Below are 23,603 nucleotides of genomic sequence, written 5' to 3'. Positions count from 1 at the left end.
GTTAAGACAATGTAATAATTCCATGTGGCAGTGTTAGAAAACAAACTAATTCATTTTCGCAAACAGTTATGGGATATTACAATTCCGTTCTCTTAACCTTTGTCATCTTCAACCTAGGCTTTAGCTCAGCAGGCTAACAGAGTCTTGTGGTGCCACTGTGTTACATTTGGCTGAAAGCCTCTCTGATAAGATGTCGCCAAAGAGGATGGCTGATGTTTTACATGCTCCTATCCAACTGTGCTATTTTGTTAGTTTTTTTGTTTGTAATAAAAAAAAATTACAAATTTTTACATAATGTGGCTGCTACCGTCTCTTATGACTGAAAATAACTTCTGGACATCAGAACAGCGATTACTCACCACGAACTGGAAGAAGCTTTTTCCTTTAACGAGTCTGACGAGAAGGATATACTGCTATCTTGGGAACAAGCCCAAATCCCCGTAATTTGGGTGAAGAAAATATGGAGGATTAGAGGGCGCAGATCGGGCTGCCTTCTGAGAATCCGTAGGCGAGCGAGTAAACTCCCACTCTACTTTCAATCATTGGAAAATAAAATTGATGACCTACGATTATCCTACCAACGGGACATTCAAAACTGTAATATCTTATGTTTCACTGAGTCGTGGCTGAAGGACGACACAAATAATATAGAGCTGGCGGGATTTTCCATGCATCGGCAGAACAGAGAAAAAGCTACGTCTGGTAAGATGAGGGGTGGGTGTGTGTCTTTTTGTCAATAACGGCTGGTGTCGCGATGCCTGATATTAAAGAAGTCTCGAGGTACTGCTCGCCTGAGGTAGAGTACCTTATGATAAGCTGTAGACCACACTATCTACCAAGAAAGTTCTCATCTATATTATTTGTAGCTTTCTATTTACCACCACCGATGCTGGCACTAAGACCACACTCAACTAACTCTATAAGGCCATAAGCAAACAAGAAAAGGCTCATCCAGAAGTGGCGCTCCTAGTGGCCAGGGACTTTAATGCAGGCACCCTTAAATCAGTTTTACCAAATTTTTACCAGCATGTCACATATGCAACCAGAGGAAAAAAGAAACTCCAGACCATCTTTACGCCACACGCAGAGATGCATACAAAGCTCTCCGCCAACCTCCACTTGGCAAATCTGACCATAATTCTAACATCCTGATTCCTGATTACAAGCAAACATTAAAGCAGGAAGCACCAGTGACTCGCTCAATACAGAAGTGGTCAGATGACACGGATGCTACACTACAGGACTGTTTTGCAAGCACAGACTGGAATATATTCCGGGATTCATCCAATGGCATTGAGGAGTATACCACTTCAGTCATCGGCTTCATCTATAAGTGCATTGACAACGTTGTCCCCACAGTGACCGTATGTACGTACATATCCCAACCAGAAGTCATGGACTACTGGCAACATCCGCATCGAGCTAAAGGCTAGAGCTGCCGCTTCAAGGAGCGGGACACTAATCTGGGCTCTTATAAGAAATCCTGTTATACCCTCAGACGAACCATCAAGCCAAGCGTCAATAGAGGATTAAGATTGAATCCTACTTTACCGGCTCTGACGCTTGACGGATGTGGCATGGCTTGAAAACTATTATGGACTGCAAAGGGAAACCCAGACGCGAGGTGCCCAGTGACGCAAGCCTACCAGCTAAATGCCTTTTATGCTTGCTTCGAGGCAAGAAACACTGAAGCATGCACAAGAGCATCAGCTGTTCTGGATGACTATGTGATAACTCTCTCGGTAGCCAATGTGAGCAAGACCTTTAAACAGGTCAACATTCACAGATCTGCAGGGCCAGACGGATTACCAGGATGTGAACTCAAAGCATGTGCAGACAAACTGGAAAGTGTCTTCACTGACATTTTCAACCTTTCCCTGACCGAGTCTGTAATACCTACATGTTTCAAGCAGACCACCATAGTCCCTGTGCTCAAGGAAGCGAAGATAACCTGCCTAAATGATTACCGCCCCGTAGCACTCATGTCGGTAGCCATGCAGTGCTTTGAAAGGCTGGTAATGGCTCACATCCATAGCATCCTCCCGGATACCCTAGACCCACTCCAATTCGCATACCGTCCCAACAGATCCACAGATGACACAATCTCAATCGCACTCCACACTGCCCTTTCCCACCTGGACAAAAGGAACACCTATGTGAGAATGCTGTTCATTGACTACAGCTCAGCATTCAACATCATATGGCCCACGAAGCTCATCACTAAGCTAAGGACCCTGGGACTAAACACCTCCCTCTGCAACTGGATCCTGGAATTCCTGACGGGCCACCCCCAGGTGGTAAGGGTAGGTATCAACACATCTGCCACGCTGATCCTCAACACTGGGGCCCCTCAGGGGTATGTACTTAGTCCCCTCCTGTACTCTCTATTCACCCATGACTGCGTGGCCAAACACAACTCCAACACCATCATTAAGTTTGCTGACGACACAACAGTGGTAGGCCTGACCACCGACAACGATGAGACAGCCTGTAGGGAGGAGGTCAAAGAACTGGCAGCGTGGTGCCAGGACAACAACCTGTCCCTCAATGTGAGCAAGACAAAGGAGCTGATCGTGGACTAGAGGAAAAGGCGGGCAGAACAGGCCCCCCATTAACATCGACGGGGCTGTAGTGAAGTGGGTTGAGAGTTTCAAGTTCCTTGATGTCCTTGATCACCAATGAATTATGATGGTCCAAACACACCAAGACAGTCGTGAAGAGGGCACACACAAAACTTTTTTCCCCCTCAGCAGACTGAAAAGATGTGGCATGGGTCCCCAGATCCTCAAAAAGTTCTACAGCTGCACCATCGAGAGCATCCTAACCGATTGCATCACCGCCTGGTATGGCAACTGCTCGGAACCTGACCGTAAGGGTCTACAGAGGGTAGTGCGTGTGGCCCAGTACATCACTGGGGTCAAGCTTCCTGCCATCCAGGACCTATATAATAGGCAGTGTCAGAGGAAAGCCCATAAAAGTGTCAGAGAATCCAGTCACCCAAGTCATAGACTGTTTTGTCTGCTACCGCACGGCAAGCGGTACCGGAGCGCCAAGTCTAGGACCAAAAGGATCCTTAACAGCTTCTACACCCAAGCCAAACAATTAATCAAATAGCCACCGGACTACTTACATTGACCCCCCCATTTGTTTTGTACACCGCTGCTACTCACTGTCAATTATCTATACATAGTCACTTTACCCCTACCTACACGTACAAATTACCACAACTAACCTGTATCCCCGCACACTGACTCGGTACCGGTACCCCCTGTATATACCATCGTTATTGTTATGTTATTGTGTTACTTTTTATTATTTGACATTTTTTACTTTAGTTTATTTGGTAAATATTTTCTTAACTCTTCTTGAACTGCACTGTTGGTTAAGGGCTTGTAAGTAAGCATTTCACGGTAAGGTCTACACTTGTTGTATTCGGCCCATGTGACAAATAAAGTTAGATTTGATTTGAATTTGATGTTCTTCTAGGTCAGAGAACGCATTCCGATGTTCAGCTTTTGCCCACCAAAGAAAAGTCTGTGTTTTTATTGGGAAGCTCTAATCATTTTCCCCCGGGACATAAAGAGGCAAAAGGTTTAATGTAAAGTTTTGTGGTCCATTGGGGCATTTAAGAGAGGTAGTACCCAAAGGAGATGTATATCAAATACCCTCAATAAAACATCCAAAAAAAAATCTTAGTTACACAAATGTTTGTTCTCTGTGTACTTCTATCAGTTTGCATGGCCCCCAGCTACACTATCACCAAGACTGACCAATACTGGCAAACGTTTGTTGTTCCTTGCTCTCAAGACAACTACCATGATGAATGGTCACCCACCTCCATGAGCTGGTTGAGCCTCCTCTGTCAGACTGTGAGTCATGATTATTGTGTAGTTGAGACATGGAGATTAATCATTTACTGAACAGAATGAACCTAAACCACATCTTGCATGGGGATAAACTATATCCCCAGCAGCATATTTTTCTTGTTCCTGTTGCATGCTTAGGCCTGTGTGTGCAAATGTGTTGAATAAAATTGATTTGCAATGTTTATGATGGTATCATGGTTTATGTTATAAACTGCATGAATGTTCAAACCTCAAAATGTTTATACCCTGGTAAAACTCCAGTAGACATTTGAGATCCTAATGTGACATTTAGCCTGCATATAACAGTTTTCCAGAGCTAGACAGATTGAAGTGTTTGTTGGTGAACTTAAATCACGCAGAAGCTACAGCCAGGAATTTTACAGTAACTTACAGGCAGCTCAGTGGCAAGTACATTTCTGTATTTCATATTACACTACACCTACTGTAATATAAATATGGTATCAAAGAAAGTACTGTGTAACGACACAGTACAATGGCATAAAATTGACTGTATTATACTGTAAAAAAAGTAAATTCTACCGTAATCACAGTATTTTACTGGGATATGTGCAAGCAAGGGATATGTGCAAGCAGGATGGCTGCTAGGTAAAGTGTTTACACAGCATAATGTATGGTACTGTTTTCTGTGGGCTGGAATTACAGTACCATTCAAAATAAAGCAATTATTTCCCACTCGCAACATTCTCACAATAATACCCAAAATCATCTATAATTTACAGTTGTTTTCCGTTACAGTACTGAAAGGTAGTTTGACACCCACAGATGCAATGCCATATTATTTCCCTTGATCTTGCCTGTGCACATTCTAGAAAAGCAAAATTGATCAAATCTAACATTTGACAACACTTACAGGTATCTTTTCTCTCCCACCATCTGTTTGTGAAGTGCCACCGAGAACCCAAAGAGACTTCCCGGGGTCTTTCCTTCCTTGACAACAGGGAACCGCACATCCAGGTTGAACCCCTGAAGAATATGTGCTGTGCACAACAGGACAAGCAACAGGAGGTAGTAGGTATTCGTAGAGAACCGGAGTTGTTGAAAGATTGCCATGTGGAATTCCTTATTATATGTTCTTCTCTAACATCCGTTGTTCAAATGCAGAATTTGTTGTATTCTTTTTCAAATGACTTTCGAATCTTTCCCTCAAGTCAAATAACCGTGCGCACTGAGCAGCCCTCAACGAACTCTACCCTACCTCCCTCTGTCTCTCTCTCCGCTCCGCTCCGTTCTCTCTCCCTTCTGTCTTCAAATACATACAACCACATACGGCCGATTGAACCTCAAACGTGCTCACTGTACAGTGTACACATTAGTCATTCTTCCGGGTGTAGTGCGGTCATCATAAATTAAATCATTGGGAGGTTGTACCGAGATTAAATTGAGCGCGCGCGGGCACCTTGTCTGCACGACAGCTCAGCCTGGTCTCATACGCTAGACATTACATAGTAAACTTAAATCCGGACACTCAAATGATTATAAAATGTTATGTTTGGTATGGTTACATAAGACATACGACAGAATTCATGACACATCATACATTTAGCAAATTCGTAACATATTGCACGAATTGCAACATCGTAACATATCATAGGAAAAGGGGGATGGACATCCACAAATGAATACATACCATATGAAACATAATGTATCATGCTATTTGGAGTGTCGCAGATTTACATTTACTATGTTACGTCTACGCCTGAGTACAGGTTGGACAGCTCCAGACTACCAATAAAGCAATTGCAATTATGCATTGTCAGAATCGTTGCCAGACAGCATAGAGTAGCCTATTCTCTAGTCTAGACAGTGTATTATCCAAGTAGTGTTGGAGTTTAGAATATGATATGTAAGTGTGTCTATAGTGCCCCAAGGAGAAAGTGGTGATTGGAATAATCATGGAAGGAAGACAAATTGCGAAATAATAAAGTAAACATGCGCTTGAACCTTAACCTTCCTCTTCTGCAATACAGTTCATTTGCAGTTGGATACATGGAGTGTATGATCACTTTTGAATAATGCTGAACAACTGTTATAACAACACACACTGTTCTCACTGTCTATAGTAGTTGCAAAGTTTATGAGCAGAGTTCTATGATGTCATTAAGGAATACTCCCATATGACTTAATTAAGTTGATCTTTCTTAGAAGAATGCCATTTAATTTCACACAATAATGCTTGTAGTAGACAGTGTATGGCCCCAAGGCACATCTCTCTCGGTGAGGTTTCCCGTAGGAATGCTTTTGATGATGATGTCTGACTGAGTTACGGGTTCAAGAATTAGTTTCAGAATCACAAAGCCAGGTTATCGTTATCCTTCCTCTTGTTTTTTCCTTCAATAATTCACATTATCCCTCACTTCCTCTCCTCTCTATCCCTTCTATCTCTCAACCATTGTAGAAGTTTCCCACAGCCTTGTTCTGAGCAAGCCTTCGTCTGAGCAGGCACACCAGGCAGCAGCTGCTGTGACAGTTATTGCTGGCTGAAAAAGACGTTGATTTGACTTGAACGCACCTCTTACTTCGGAGTAGCATTTGTGAAATGGTTATGGGTGAGTAACAACCTAAAAAAATCAGGATGAATGAATCATCTTTCTGCCCGATATTGTATGTCACCTTTTCACCAAACTGATTCTGGGCTCTATGTTTGGCAGGTGTTAAACCAGTGCCATTGTCAAATGCACGATTGTTTGCAGTGGTGGAAAAAAGTACTCAAATGTCATACTTGAGTAAAAGTAAAGATACCTTCATAGAAAATGAGTCAAGTAAAAGTGAAAGTCACCCAGTAAAATACTACTTGAGTAAAATTCTAAAAGTATCTGGTTTAAAATGTACTTACTGTAAGTACAGTGCTGGAAAAAAATACTCACTTGAGTAAAATTAAAAAGTAAATGCTATACATCAAATTCCTTATATTACGCAAACCAGACACCACAAATTTCTTGTTTTTTTTACACCCCGATAAGTACACTTTAGCCAACTGGAGATGATTCTGGAAGGAGAGAATAAAGGGGTGGTAGGACTGCTGACAGCAGGGTATGTAAGGTCACAATACCATGTCGCAACACACATTTACACAAACGGCTCCAAGGACCCGGTGACAAGACACATCTCAGAAACTATATCCCAGATATACAGTTCACCCAGAAAAAATTGACTTACAGGATTCTACACCAAGCCATAACAGTCAACTTTCCTTGGGTCCCAGCTCACGTGGGGGTGCCTGGGAACGAGATGGCAGATGAAGGAGCCCTACATGACAACACCAACATCATAGATCCAAAGTCAAAATCAGGAAATTAAGTCACTCATCAGAATCAAAATAACAGACAAATGGCAAAAGGAATGGACAGAAGGAAGGAAGGAATATATATACACCATCCACTAACTGGTTTCAATCAGCAATAATTACAAAGGACTCAAGACGATCAGAAACCATAATCACCCGTCTACAAATAGGACACAATGGCCCCAATCACTCTCTCAAAAGTCCTGCAGCAAAAACTACAGATCAAATCCTCCTTCACTGTCAAACCTATGAACATCAAAGTCCAATTCTTAGAAGAACGATCACATCCCTGGGGAATAAGCTTCACCCTCTCCAACTTACTCAAAAGCTGTCCAGAAAAAAACTAATTCATTTAGCAATAAATTCCTTCCTCCATTCATATAATCTTGAGTGCAGAGTCTAGAACACCTCCATAGTATCATCACACCCCAGCCCAGTAGGTGGCGGTAGTGTACGAAATACTGGTATGCACACTGCCATAAAACCCCAATGAAGAAGAAGAAGTAAGAGCTAATCAAGAGTAAAGTTCCAAACAATGTCCATCCCTGTGTTCATAAAAAAAACTATTTATTCCTCTCTGAGTAACTCTACCAACTCACTTCCCTTCTATGTTACATATCAGTGGCACCAGACTCAAACAAAATCATGATTTGAGGGAGGAGTTTCTTAAAATAAAATCCCAACCAAACCCTTCTTATGCAAGTACTGTAGTAGGCCTATGTAATGAAACTCTGTCCTCTGTCCTGTACTGCAGTGATTGTTCCTATGACATCCGGGCGCTCTTATCAGTTCCTCCCACACTCTCCATCCCACCCAGGGACCCTAATAGGGGACGGACAGGAAACAGGAAGTGTAGACAGTGCCACGGTGCGCATTGGGTTATGTCCCAAATGGCACCCTATTCCATACATAATGCACAAAAGTAGTGCATAGGAAATAGGGTGCTATTTGGGACAGAGCCAGGGTGTCACGTTGATATTCAATGGGGCATTTTCCCAAAAGGGCAACAAAGATCTTATTCCGTACATTATACAGTACCAGCATTTGCAACTTGGCAGTTGTAAACTCTTAGCCTTTCACTACTGCAGGCTGAGGGAAGTGTTGTGGTTGCCGGAGAATTCCCCATACATCAGTCCTGAGTCAGTGCCAATCCTTCTTTGGAACTTGAAATGGTTTGAACTTTGAAGTACATAATGAAAGAGGGTGAGGCTCACTGCTCTTTGGTGTTAGTTCAATTCAAATCCTGTAATTGATTGATCCAATTACAAATAGTTATTCCAACGATGCAACATTATCAGGTTATAACCATTATGACTGTCTCTAAGTAGAGGACAATGTCTCAACCTAATGTCCACAAAAATGGACTATACAAACTGTGGCCTCATGTTATTTTCATGTTTCAACGCTTACAACAGGCAATCACATGTACCTCACAACCAAATCACTGCTTGTTATATTCCAACAATGTTTGCTTACTTACACGCCTTATCTTTTCTAGGATGCACTTGTACGATTTATAAAGGAAGGATTTCCTGCGTGATCAAAGCAACAGCTTGTTTGGACAGGTGGAGATATCACACTTACTCTGTCAGACTTCATACTGTCAAGGTAACACATGGACGACTTGTGCTCAATACACTCCAAACACAAACCTGGCAGGGCATCCTAGATTGTCAGATCTTGTCCCATTGAGTTTGAATAGACGGAACTTGACACTGGCATAGAGGAGGTGCATTTATGTGAAACCCCCTGAGATCCTTAGATATGTTTAAGCAATAAGGCTCGAGAGGGTGTGGTATATGGCCAATATACCATGGCTAAGGGCTTTTCTTACGCGGAGTGCCTCGATACAGCCCTTAGCCGTGGTATATTGGCCATATATGACAAACCCTGAGGTGCCTTATTGCTATTATAAACACTAGCAAGCAAGGGATACGAACGTTGCCCGCCAGTATGGCAATGGAACATATAGAACGAACGACTGGGTCGTGTCCATAGATACAGAATAAAAAGACTGAATGACTGGGTCGCATCTCTGGCAACCGAACCGATAGAACGAACGACCAGCCGGCTTGGGTAGCAACCCTAGATTCGTGTGGGGACTATATCTTCTGGAAGGATGAAATAGTATGAATAAATTCATCAAAATAACGTTTTTATTGAAAATATGTCAATTACTATTTGAATATCTTGGCAACCTGTTAATACCCTTGAAGCTGGTGTTTGAAGGATATATTGGCACCTCATGCGTCTTAGTTTACAGTATAGAACACATTCCAGTCATACTAATTCCTAATTCTATGGTTGGAATATACTGTATTCAAACCCAGGCATTGCTTGGATTTGGATGCAGAATTTGGTAAGATGGTACTGAATTCCTCCTGACAGTGTTGTCAAGTCATTGGTATTATATTGACACGATCATGGATGAATATCAGGAGATGTGTCGATGATGGCAGGAAGTGTATGTGGTTCATAGTAAGTGTATCAAATGATAAGACCTCTCAATATTGAATCCTCCTTGTAGCAACAAGCCAAAACAGTTTGCATTTACTGTAAGTCTTAAGAAAGCACCAAGTTGCACTTTCCGCTCGATAAATGCCACACGGTTTCACCCACAGTAGAGGTTGTAGTTAAGTTTCACACCATGGCTGTTACATAGCAGAACCAACAGATCTATCTTTCCACCAGAGACTGTCTGTTTCCCACGGTCCCAGCCAGGCAGAGGAGAGGTGGACAGAGTCTGAGCGCTCACAGACAACCACTCCATACTGTATACAGAGGAGAACTAGGCTACATCCCAAACAAATGACACCCTATTCCCTACATAGTGCAATACTTTGGACTAAAACCCTATGGGGACTTTATTGGGAATAGGGAGCCATTTGGGCCACCGACATAGTCAACTACACAAGAGCCAAAGCTTTGATTAACAGTCCCAGGAATCAGGATTCTTCCTCGTTGATAATGTCATGAGGACATCATTGAAAAGACAGGCTGTTTCTCTCTGTTCCCCTCTTCCTCCCACCCAGTGATACACTATCTAGAGGAATTCAGATATGAAGTACATACAGTACACTACACATAATCCCCCCCCCTCCCCGACACACATAATGCTTGCTGTTTAACGCACAAATCAGTATGAAATATGATACATACTAAATAATATTGCACATTTCATGTCTGGACACATGGTCAGCAAGGAAATCACTTATTTCAAGGGGAAGCTTTGTGGTTGTTTTTTTCAACACAGCTTGTGTATACTGTGTGTATACTGTAGACATTGCCAACAACACGTTTAGAGACACACCATCAAAGAACTGGTCTTTGTGTTTTGATATATGTCACACAAGTTGTCATCAGAAGCATTTCCTGCACAAATTAGACACGACAGGAAGTTTTTTGGCAGTGACAGGGGATGGGTCACACAGGAAGGCCCTAATTGGCTGTGAAAATGTGTGTGTGTGTGTGCGTGTGTGTGCGTGTGTGTGTGTGTGGAGCCATGAAGAACCAGGAACAGCTGTAGCTCTAGTAGTTTATCTGCAGGCCATTCTAACAAGGAGAGCCTCAACCATTACACCCCCTTCCTCCTCTCTCCCAATCCTCAGATAAATGGCTTCCCGGTCAGACGCAGGTCAGCATACAGATACAATACATCCCCTTGCCTGGCAAACAGATCTGGGTTCAAATACCATTTCAAATAATTGCAAATACTTTATCTGAGCTTGTCTGGCTTAATTGAGCAGTGGAATAGCCCATATAATCCCATCTGGCACTCCAGGCAGGCTAGAGCAAAACATGTCAAATACTATTTGAAACCAGGTCTGCTGACAAGCAACAGAAAATGTGCAAGTCTCTCCTATTCAGACTGTCACAACAAGTCTCTTTCCTTAGTGTATCGTACAGAATATTGGATAATGGCTTATGGAGTAGAAATATCATCAGTTACTATTAAGGTGGTGAGGAAAAATATCATATCCACACTATTTTAGAATTGGGTTAACTGTATATTAAACATTCAAACCCATCAAAGAGGCATTGAGGATGGTTTAACTTTAAGCCAAATGAGCTTTCTGACACAGGCTGTAATGGATTAGTTTGGAGCTTGTTCAAGACTATCAGACTGAGTAAGAATTCATTGAACAGCTCTGATACTATGTGACATATGTATATATCTTGTCAGTCTTAATGCTCCCACGTCCTGTCTGACCAAGGATACCTCTGAAAATGCCTCTGCGTCCGTTTACCGATTCCCTTCTTGTTAGCAGTGTTTCAGGAGGTATCAAGTCAGACTGTTTATTTTAACATTGGATTCAGGGGTCAAGTATGTAATGTATCAAGTATCGAGTCTGTCCAGAGCTACAAAGATGATGCATCTCCACAGTGTGCTCCTCTAACATGGCACTGCCAACCATGCCATTAGTACGATGAATTAGCTTATACTTATCTAATCTGTGGCCCAGACAAGGGAGCTGCCCGAGTGCTTTGTTAAAATCTGCACACAGAACGCAATGGAAGATGGGTAATAAACGTTTTATCGATGTGTAGTGGTTCAATATTTAGACATACTAGGTTCTTATTTATTGCACGGTTTATTCCGTTTGTCAGTCCCCTCAGGCTTCGGGTCATCTGTAAACATTGTGATACACAAAGTGATAGTCTCCTGTAAGTCACAGATCATTTCCCCCGGGATGCTGACATGGATCGATACAGTGGTGATCTCTCTTATCTCTCTCAGATGCAGCAGGAACAGTATGGATGCTGCCCATCAGTGCTGCCTTAGCCATGCTAAAATGTATTTAATAGCAGGCTCATCTCTGTCCAGCAGATGACTGTGAAATGTGGGTGTGTTACCTACCTTAGTTGAATGCACTGATGGTAAGTGACTCCGGATAAAAGCGCCGGTTAAATTATTAAAATGTAAAAATGTACGTCCCTTCATTTACCGTAGCCTTTGGTTTATCATAGGTCTGTGTTACAGACAGGTCTGTAATAAGACATTACATTGTAAAAGATCCATTGCCGTCACAGCACAATGTACAGGTGCAGTCTCCACACAATGTGAGGCCCAGAATACAGTTGATTTCCATGCCAGAGGTAAACAGTACTTGGCCCAACGACAGGCCCATCCATTCATGTCCGTCCATTAAGCTGTCTCAGTAAGGCTCAATGGGTGATTTACCGCCACTAAGATAGAGCAGACACAATTTCACCAGACTTCACCATTCTGTGATCAGGCCATTAGAGCAGGGAGGGCTTTTTATGAATCTGTTTGCCATCGTTAACAGACAGAGATAGATATACGGGAGGGTAAAGCCAAAGCCTCTGTTCGAGGGCGGCAGGTAGCCTAGTGGTTAAGACGGTTGGGCCAGTAACTGAAAGGTTGCTGGTTTGAATCCTAGAGCCAAATAGGTGAATAATCTGTTGATGTGCCCTTGCGCAAGGTACTTCACACTAATGCTCCTGTAAGTCACTCTGGATAAGAGTGTGTGCTGAATCACTAAAATGTAAATGTAGAGGGGATGTGTTTCTGGCATCCCCAGAGTCCTGCGTCTACCCCCCCTCTTCCGCCACTGGGTAGTAGTAGATGACTTCTCTAGTCTAGTGAACACCCCTAAGGGCTGGCTGTTATATGAATGGACAAGCTCAAAATATTAGTTTAACATGCATGTCAGTCATATTTATTGGTTGGTCATATAACAAGTGAGGATAATTCTATTTCATTGGCTTGTGAATCCAGACACTACAGCATTACAGGACACACAGTCATAACACACACAGCATGTGTCACTGTAAATTAGAGGACATCTTAAATGCAAAAGTCATTTCTTGCCATCTTAGATGCTCTGATGTATCCCGTGTCCTCCCATAACTCCTAGCCTCCTTATTTTTTACCCTCCTCACATTGTTTCTACTCTTCTCTCTAATCACAGGACAAAATATGTCTATGTTGTTAGTGGGACGGGAGGAACGACCCTGGTTAAAATGACAGCAGCGTCCTCCCGGGACTCTCCAAATGACAAGGTGACCCCAGCGCCTCGTCTCCACGCTCCTCATAATTAAAAACAACACACGCGCGCGCGTGCACACACACACACACACACACACACACACACACACACACACACACACACACACACACACACACACACACACACGCACGCACGCACGCACACACACGCACACACGCACACACAGACACGCTTCTCCTCCAATGTCCTTCTGCATGGCAACGGGTGATTAGGCGCTGATTGATGTGCTGTTTTTATTTAACCTTGGCTGTCGTAGAGACATGGCTGAACTCAAGGTCTCCTGGGTGCTGTTGTGGTGGCACATCTTCACACTCCCCCTGTCAGTCTGCTTCTTAAAAATCACCACCTGCACACACACTTACACACACACACCAGTTCAGAGAGGTTATTTTCAGGAGGCAGTAAATACAGGGGTGGAAATTAAGAGGAAGCTACAAATGAAATTAATTCCTAAAATATGTCATCATTTTCAATAAATATTTGTCAATGTATTAGTTTAATTTTGATTTACTTCCTGAATTGACAACTGAATTAACCTCTACCGTAAAATGTTCACAGCAAATCTTTGACTTGACCATGGGGACATCTGGTGGAGAAATTTACTCCATTAGAGAGCATTTTCAATGCCATCTATGTCATGACTAATCAGTGGTGGAAAAATTACACAATTATAATATTTGAGTAAAAGTATAGAAAGTTACTCAAGTAAAATTGAAAGTCGGCCAGTAAAATAGCACTTGAGTAAAAGTCAAAAAGTATTTGGTTTTAAATATAATTAAGTATCAAAAGTAAATGTAATTGCTAAAATATACTTAAGAATTGAAAGTAAAAGTATAAATAATCACAAATTCCTCATATTAAGCAAAGCATTTTCACACTCCAACACTATGCATCTTTTATTTACAAAAGATGCATTTGTGTTTAGTGAGTCAACCTGCCCAAGCATTCAAAATGTAATGAGTACTTTTGGGTGTCAGGGAAAATGTATGGAGTAAAAAGTACATAATTTTTTTCAGGAATGTAGTGAAGTAAAAGTAGAAGTTGTCAAAAATATAAATAGTAAAGTACAGATACCCCCAAACACTACTTAAGTAGTACTTTAAAGTATTTTTACTTAAGTACTTTACACTACTGCTCAGAAGCCAAAAGTGTTCCTAGAAAATTGCATACTACGTGACAAATGTGCAGATACAGTATGTGCACCAAGTAATTGCTCTCTCTCTCTCTCTCTGCTGTGTGTGCATGATGAGGCTCTTGCTATGCTCTTAGAAAAAAGGGCTCCAAAAATGTTCTTCGACTGTGTCCATAGGAGACCGCTTTTTGGTTCCAGGTAGAACTCTTTTGGGTTCCATGTTGAACCCTCCATGGAAAGGGTTATACATGGAAATCAAAAGGGATTCACCTGGAACCAAAAGGGTTCTACCTAGAGCCGAATAGGGTTCTTCAAAAGGTTCTCCTCTGGGGACTGAAGAACCGAAGAACATTTTTAGATTCTAGATAGCACCTTTTTTTCTAAGAGTGTAGGGGGCATGCCAAGTCGTTTTCAAAATATAGATTTTTTGGGGCTAATTGAGGTAAGACAGTAATTCCGCTTATAGATTATGCATGTATAAACTAGTGTATTGACACTACAATCCCAACATGCTCTTAAAGTATTAACTAATACTAATGAGCCAGGTTTGCCACTACTGAGCGACCGGAGTTGAGAAGTAATACCTCTGCTGAGTTAACGCAGGAGACCACAAACCACTGAAGTGAACAACTGAGTATTTGCTTTTCATTTCCATTTCCTCCAAATTGGAGATTTTTGGTTTCACCCGCCGTGTCTTTGTGAGACACGGTGTGGGTGAACGAATGATCTGTCACAAGTATAGAGAGGAGTAGGCAGGAGGCAGTCATAGGTTTAGAACTACTGAATTTATTAAAGTACCATATATAAAAGTGGGACGAAACCCAAAGTGGAAAAGAATAAAGTGCTCAGGAAATAGTAGGAGAGTTTCCTCTCAGGAAACCAAGCAACATTAACAATGACCGACAAAGACAAATGACAGAGGGAGTATATATACAGTGATTGAGTGGGGATTGGAACCAGGTGTGACGATGACGAGACAAGTCCGGGGTTGATGAGTGAAGGGCAGATAGAAGGCCGGCGACGCCGAACGCCTGAGCTGGACAGGAGGGGGAGCCAAAGCAAAGGCTGGTGTGACAATCTCTGCATGTACAGTATTTCCCACCATAAAGCATGGAGGAGGAGGTGTTAAGGGGCTTTGCTGGTGACACTGTCTGGTCTGTGATTTATTTAGAATTCAATGCACACTTAACCAGCATGCCTACCACAGCATTCTGCAACGATACGCCATCCCATCTGGTTTGGGCTTAGTGGGACTATCATTTGTTTTTCAATATACAAGAAGATACAACTGATGGTGTATTTCCAGTGGGCAGTGTTCAACATTTACATTTTAGTCATTTAGCATACGCCCTTATCCAGAGCGACTTACAGTAGTGAATGCAAAATATGGTGAGATGAGTTCCTGGGTTAATGGCTCAATACACATTTGCATCTCCTTACCTAGAGTCAGCCATTAAAAACATGCTTCAAAAGTATGTGCTGGGTATAATTAACTGAGACATAACCAATATGCAGCTCTGTATGGAGGCTCATATTTTTTGCTTCAATCCAAAACTGAGCGAGTGGTTGTGTTTCTGATAATGGAAGTCTTGCAAACAATGTTCTAATTCGTTTTTCAGCAGCTACTACGCTATTATAGAAAATGAAGGCTAAGTCAATTACTTACCGTTTTTTTCAATTTTCTCACATGCATTGGTCAAAACTGAAGTCACATTGTGAAAACTCTTCACACTGTCAGCGAAACAGAAGTGTATGTGGACCAAACTGTGAATCAGTGTTCATTGCTTTCACACAAAATGCATTAAATGACCACATTCTCCGAAATCCATGAACTCTTTTCTCATTCATACTCCACCACCTGCAAAACCATATATTTGCAGCACATTTTCAAATGCTAACACAGTGTTTCCAAAACTGTTAAAAAAACATTCAAAACAGAATGATGGCAAATGTCGTGCATTTCTGCAGTAACCAGATTGAAACATAAAAAATCTCAGCAGAATATTTAATCATTCCAAACACAGCTGATTGCAATTTCAGCTGAAAGCCTACCCAAGTTTCCTGTTTTTAGTCTCGTTACCAAACAGACAAAAGAGCACGGCTTGTGAATGATTTAGTTTGGAAACATGGATGAAGGAAGACAGGTTGGTGGGGAAAGAAGAGTGGAAGGGAGAGGGAGAATGCGTGGAGGACAAAGGAGAGGAAGACCAAGAGCGGTGGTCTCTGATGAGAAAAGGGCCACAATTATTGACCATGTTGTAAACCATGGTCTCTCTTTGAGAGGCCGGTTTAAGGGTGCAACCAAATCTGCAGCATTCAACAGTTGTATCAATTGTACGCATTTTCTGGCAAAACAACAGGTGAGATGTGCATCCTTCAATGATAATTGAACTATGTAAAACAGTACAATACAGTATGTTCACATTTTTACATGTACTGATCATTTGAAATAAATTGATTGTGTTTTTCAGAAGGATCCAAAAGGTTGCCTCCCACAGGAGGGAGAGGCAGAATATTATCAGATGCGCAGGAAATTGCCATTGTTGACATGGTAATTGGCAACAATGCAATACAACTGCGGGAAATTTGGGACAGAGTGCTGGCAGACAATATCACTTTTGGGAATGTGAATACGGTCCTAGAGAAACATAAAAGAAGGATGAAGCATCTGTACGCTGTACCCTTTGAGAGAAACGGTGAACGTGTGAAAGAACTCTGGTATCAATATGTTCAGGTAAGATGTCTGTTCAATAACCTAACAAGGTACATACACAGCTATGCATAATGAAAGTACTGTAAAACTGTGGGAAGAACACGCTGCAGAGGAAGAAATGTGATTGGACAGAGAGCAACCGTGGATGTCCCAGGCCAGAGAGCAGCTAACGTCACGTGTGCAGCACTGTCTAATTTATGGTTTGCTGTTACACAAACCACTCATTGGCCCCTACAATACAGAGAGGCTAATTTATTTTCTGGATGACCTGCATAATCGACTTGTGCCAGCGGAGGAGAGAGGGGCAAGAAACTCCCCTACCTTTGTTGTTGTGTGGGATAATGTGGCATTCCACCACTCTGCTGCAGTCACAGACTGGTTTGCTGCACCTCCCATAATGTCAATACTATTCCTGCCTCTATACTCCCCCTTCCTAAACCCCATAGAGGAGTTTCTCTGCGTGGAGGTGGAAGGTTTATGACCACCATCCACATCACCAGATATCCTTAGTGGATGCCATGAATGCGGGGTGTGGAGACACTTCTCCTGAAGACTGCCAGGGTTTGTAAGGTGTGCGTTGGGAGTCGGGAAGCAAGTTCAGGGAGTGAATCATTTAATAAATGAAACATAATACAAAACAAGAAACACAAACAACGCACAGACATGAAACTGAAACAATGACGCCTGGGGAAGGAACCAAAGGGAGTGACGTTTATAGGGAAGGTAATCAGGGAGGTGATGGAGTCCAGGTGAATCTGATGACACGCTGGTGCACGTAACGATGGTAACAGGTGTGTGCCATAACGAGCAGCCTGGTGACCTAGAGGCCAGAGAGGGAGTATACTGTACGTGACAGGGTTGGATTAGACATTCCAGAAGATACTTTCCAAGATGCATCGCCAGAGAAGACATAAGCTGTGATGGTGATGAGAACTTGTGGCCAAATGCAGGAGAGAGGAAGCACTAGAACCCTCACAATACTGTACAGTATGAGTGATTATACTATACATGTTGAGAACTACAACCCTCACAGTACTGTACAGTATGAATGATTATACTATACATGTTGTTGAGAACTACAACCCTCACAGTACTGTACAGTATGAGTGATTATACTAGACATGTTGATGAGAACTAGAACCCTCACAGTACTGTACAGTATGAATTATTATACTATACATGTTGTTGAGAACTACAACCCTCACAGTACTGTACAGTATGAGTGATTATACTATACATGTTGTTGAGAACTACAACCCTCACAGTAGTGTACAGTATGAGTGATTATACTAGACATGTTGTTGAGAACTACAACCCTCACAGTACTGTACAGTATGAGTGATTATACTAGACATGTTGATGAGAACTAGAACCCTCACAGTACTGTACAGTATGAATGATTATACTATACATGTTGATGAGAACTACAACCCTCACAGTACTGTACAGTATGAATGATTATACTATACATGTTGTTGAGAACTACAACCCTCACAGTACTGTACAGTATGAATGATTATACTATACATGTTGATGAGAACTACAACCCTCACAGTACTGTACAGTATGAATGATTATACTATACATGTTGTTGAGAACTAGAACCCTCACAGTACTGTACAGTATGAATGATTATACTATACATGTTGTTGAGAACTACAACCCTCACAGTACTGTACAGTATGAGTGATTATACTATACATGTTGATGTTTTTTTTGTAATTATTATTGCAGCCCTGAATTTCAGGATTTTTTTTTTGTTTCAACTTTTAATTTTTCACAAGTAAATTACTATATGCAAAGATATAGAAAAAATAAAGGCTATTGAAGCAAATTGCTGCATTTCTGATTCATTCTTGTTACATATACTTTAGTACAGTCAAAGTGAAAAGGTGTTATTCTTATTCTATAATGAAATACTGATGTGAAAAATCATTCAAACTTCAAAGTGAAAATTTCAAGATTTATGTAATGCTCCCTGTTAGTGTTTTTTTTAGGTTAGTGTGTTATGAGTGACAATGTATGCTTTCTGAGTCAAAATTGTTGCCAGTGTTATGGTCGAGCAAGCTTATTATGAGAATTGTATGAAGTGTTGGTGTTTTGAGTGAGTTTTGGAGGTGAGATTAACTGTTTGGCCAAGATGCATGTCGGTAATGCAGACTCTGAAGAGTTTTGAAAAAGTGGCTTCAGTATTGACCGATGCTTGTTAGCAATTGAAAAAAAAAGAACATGCATATTTGATGGTTTGATCAATTGCAACTAACAGAATTTCCCTTTTCTGTGGTCTATGTGTTCACAGATAGACTATTTAGTTCTGAAGGGTGACTGCTAGAGAGGATCATGGCGCAGATCATCTCCCATGATCTGTCAAAGACCATGAACTGGATGGACATCAAGTGAAAGGCGGCCTTCCACCACCTGCAACTTAGTGATATAGTAACTTTATTTTCTACTATTTAGAGGTCGGTGTCTATCATGAGTACAGTAGAGGTAGAAAACTAAAGCTCAGATTTTTTCCCCATTTTCATTTTAAGGTGGGGTGAGAAGAAACCGGCGTACATCAATTGCAAGACCAAGAAGTAGATAAAACCGTCAAAAGATGGCTTCATCTGACTGGGGATCGGAATGCCAGTCATGAGGAAAGAAGGCAAAGACGAAATAGAGGACATGGTTTACGCTTTATGTTAATTGATACCTCTATGGGACTGGCAGCATTTTTTGGGGGGGCCACGGTTGGGCCCCAGGAGGGATTTTGCACTGTGTAATCAGTCGTGCGTGCGCGCAGTAATAATACTCTCATGTAGTAGTAGTCTTGGTCCTGGTTGGATAGATCAGAACGTAAAAAAAAAAAAAAATGTTATGTTATTGTCCACAGCCCAGTGGATTCAGTTGAAGGTTAGGAGTTGTTCAGTCGCTTGTCTTTGACTGTCTTAACTAAAATAAATATACAGTGTGTTTCATTATTTAGTTTACAGTAGGAATAGGCTTGTGCTCAAACTGGAGCCAATAGCACAGGTCAGTATACAGGGCGTGAGCTGTCTGGATAGACTTACAGCTGCTTGAGGTTTACAATTCAATTCTGGTTGAGTGTTTCTGAAAGAAAAGTGTTTCCAGCAATTCTGGGCGAAGGGGTGGACAAAATACATACTGTAAACTGTGCTGCTTACTGACAGAGAATGTTTCAGGTCAGTGTAAACTAGCTAGATTAAAGAGCGTTAGGCCTAGATTCAATCAGATCAAGCTTTAACCAGTGATGGCCGACATCTGCATAGCTGATGTTTTGGCTGTGTCAGAGGTGTAACTGTGTTGGAGCTGTCAAATCGGTGAGCAGCTGCTCCTGATTATTATCATAAAGCCACAATCTGTCCCACTCGCGTTAGAAGTTCAGAACGAGAAAGTGTAGTCTATATAGAAATAATGATGGTCAAATTGAAAATCATTAAACAATAATCAGTCTGTGTGCTTTTCGGCCAATTAATATTTCCTATTAGATGACAAGATAAAAAAATTTAAAAAAGTAAAGGGTTGTTCCTCATTTATTTGATTTGGGTAAATTGGGAATTGAGTAACAAAAAACATCTATCCAGTTTGTTTTTTTTACCTGGAAGTACACGTCACCTAATAGAATATTCATGGCACATAGCGGTTGTTATTTTACAGTCTGGGTTGAGCTGCAGTGTCGGCAGCACAGAGAAAGGATTCTACGTGTGTGACAGTCAAGAAGATAAAAAAATAGTAATGCTAGCTAATATAATTAATGTATCATGAAGTTAGCATGCCAATAGAACAAACTCAACAACAACTGAACAAAGTTGGCTTGCACCACCTGGCCAGCTAACTTTACTGCTGACTACCCTACCTGGCTACTGGCTATAGTCATGCTAGCTAGTGGAAGTAAATTATTCCCTCAACTTGCTACAAGATGAAGCTGCCTGCCAGAGGTACCTGCTGCAGAAAGATGATCTCTACATTACTTTCTGTAGCTAATTTACCTAGATCTTCTTTCTGTCACTTATTGACTGTAAATATGTAGACTTGGCTTGTGCGAGCCGGAACGGCTCATAGGGCAGGAGCCTATCTCATGTTTCTGTAGCGCAAGGCAGCTTGATGTACAAGTACAACCCCTGAACACTAGTCTATTGCAGGGCCTTACCCTCAATCTATCTCATGAATGCTGAGTGCCAAGCAGAGATGCATCAGGTCCCATTTTTACAGTCTTTGGGATTGAACTCAACCTTCCAATCTCAGGGCGGATACTCTAACCAGAAGGCCACTGAGTTGGTGCTCAGTGACTGAGTAGGCTAATAATGAACTGCAGTTACTGATAATGGTTAACTGTTTGGCTATTTGCATTGCCATTTCTTACACATTCAATACAACACTATCCAGTTAAGCTACAGTCAATGCTGAAATTGTGTGTGTGTGTGTGTGTGTGTGTGTGTGTGTGTGTGTGTGTGTGTGTGTGTGTGTGTGTGTGTGTGTGTGTGTGTGTGTGTGTGTGTGTGTTCAGAATGTGCCCACAGGAGAAGGCATCTGAACAGATCATCATGAACTTCATCCAGTTACATCAGCCAATACAGTAAGTTAAAATCAGTATTTTTTTATTGGTGTGCGTGTAATTCACAAACCTCCTTTCCTGCTTATTGAAAGGCCGAGGTAGAAAAGGGGTATATATGAGGATACTACATGAATTGCTACGACAATTGGCCACTTTTCTGAATGTATACCTACCATCTTTCAAGCTGATGATCAATGATACGGAGCCAGTCTAATATTACTTGATCATTGATTCCCCACACACTCTTTCTCCCTCTCTCTCATTCACAGGACCATTCACCCACTCCAGTCACTCAGCCCTATCTCGAAGCTCTCAAGGTCCTACACTACTCCCTTTTACAACACCCTGAGGAGAAGTAAAAATCCTGGTCCCATGACTGTAGGTTTGCATATCTCTAACGGATAGAGAGATATGCAAACCTACAGTCATGGGGTCAGGCTTTTTTTTCCTGACGTCACAATGCGCAGGATTGCTGAGAGGTGAGAGTCAGTAAGAGATGATCTGTGCCTTGACTTGTTATATTTAATCACTGAAAATGTCTGTTCACATACATAGGTTGATCCAAACAGTACAAACATCTTCTGAACATGACTCCTAATCTTTGGAAAGTTCTGTTCATCAAGAGATGCATAGTACCTCGTCAGTGACATTGTTTTGAATAGTTCTCCAATCCCTGCATCAGGCTTAAGATCGATAAGGTCAAGTTGCAGGTCAGTGGGCGCGTTATCCACATTGAAGGTGAAAGGAGAGGAAACCAACAGCATGTCATTTTCCAACACTTTGAAAAAAACAAGGTCGAATCATGAAGTCAGTGATCTTCAGGTCAGAGCTCTAGGAAGAGACCTGAGTTCCCGACTTGGAATTCCGAGTTGGATGACCGTTCAAAAAGTACTTTCCCAGACGGAGCTTGTTTTTTCCCCCGAGTTCTGATTAGTCTTGAACTCACAGAAATCTGAGATTTCTCAGTTCCAAGTTTCAAGAAGTCATGCTGGATTGACAGCATGGCCAATGTACTGAACCATTTCTGGCCCATGGTGTTGAATGTTTATCCTTTTAACCTTGGAAAAGAGACACTTAAACCCAGACTTGGACCACACACACACACACACACTCCACTGAATATCAGACTAGTGATTGCTTTGCAACGCTTGCAGTTAGCCACCAATTCCTTCCAAATAACTCATTGTTGAATTTGCGATTTCCAACTTGTGTAATGTTTGTCTAATGGCCGATAAGCACCGATACGTTTTATCTGTAATTTCCCTTCATATGACAAGGCTTGAAAATTATTTGCCAGTAGATTGTCGACGTGATTTTGAAAGTATGAAAGAGAAAGGAGGGGAGGGAGGGAGGAGGGGGGAGACAGAGCACTATGAACAAAACAACATTTCTCTCTACCTCAAAATTGTATATTTCTTACAGTGAAACAGCTTTTTTGTTTGCGAAACAAATAGCTATCAGCTACGTTGTATATTAGTCTATAAATACTAAACACTCTCTCAACGCCAGAAAGGCTGTTTAACATTTTCCGGATATCGGTTTTGCTTGAATAAGGACTCAATTTAATCAGATCCACTTTAGCTGACATCCGCATAGTGGTTGTTATGGCAGTGTTGAAGGTGGATCTGCGTTAGAGCTGTCAAATCCACAGTTGGCTCGTGGCATTATACCTAAAGTTCGCTATACCGAAATCCCATGCAGAGCAAGTTCAAACACTGGAATGTGAGATGTAATCTACACCTTGATTTAGGGTCTGAGTGCTTATGGATAATTCCTATTTCCTTTTATCTCGGTAAGGTCAAATAAGAGGATGTATTGTTTTCAAATTTTTCTAGTTGAAAACCAAAATGAGAATTGGATATCAAATTGTTTTCTTATTTATGGTGTCCAAAAAGGGCATAAAGTAACAGAAACCAAATAACATTTATCACATTTTTTGTTTTTTTCATACCTGGAAGTACACACTTAATTGATCATTCCCTCGAAGCCGGTGTTTGG

General features: G+C 41.6%; 1 protein-coding gene across 1 annotated transcript in view; it reads right to left on the bottom strand.

Annotated features, from left to right (window-relative positions):
- Positions 1-5,290, bottom strand: part of LOC106600863 (integrin alpha-3) — a 37,846-nt gene extending 32,556 nt beyond the window's left edge. Inside the window, exon 1 of the mRNA XM_045714988.1 lies at positions 4,738-5,290. Within this exon, the coding sequence (XP_045570944.1) occupies positions 4,738-4,937 (200 nt within the window). The 5' untranslated portion in view covers positions 4,938-5,290. The remainder of the gene's footprint in view (positions 1-4,737) is intronic.
- Positions 5,291-23,603: the final 18,313 nt, after the last annotated feature.

This window comes from Salmo salar, chromosome ssa03, assembly GCF_905237065.1.
Source record: "Salmo salar chromosome ssa03, Ssal_v3.1, whole genome shotgun sequence".
Lineage (NCBI taxonomy): Eukaryota > Metazoa > Chordata > Actinopteri > Salmoniformes > Salmonidae > Salmo > Salmo salar.
This window is presented reverse-complemented; position numbering and strand designations above follow the sequence as displayed.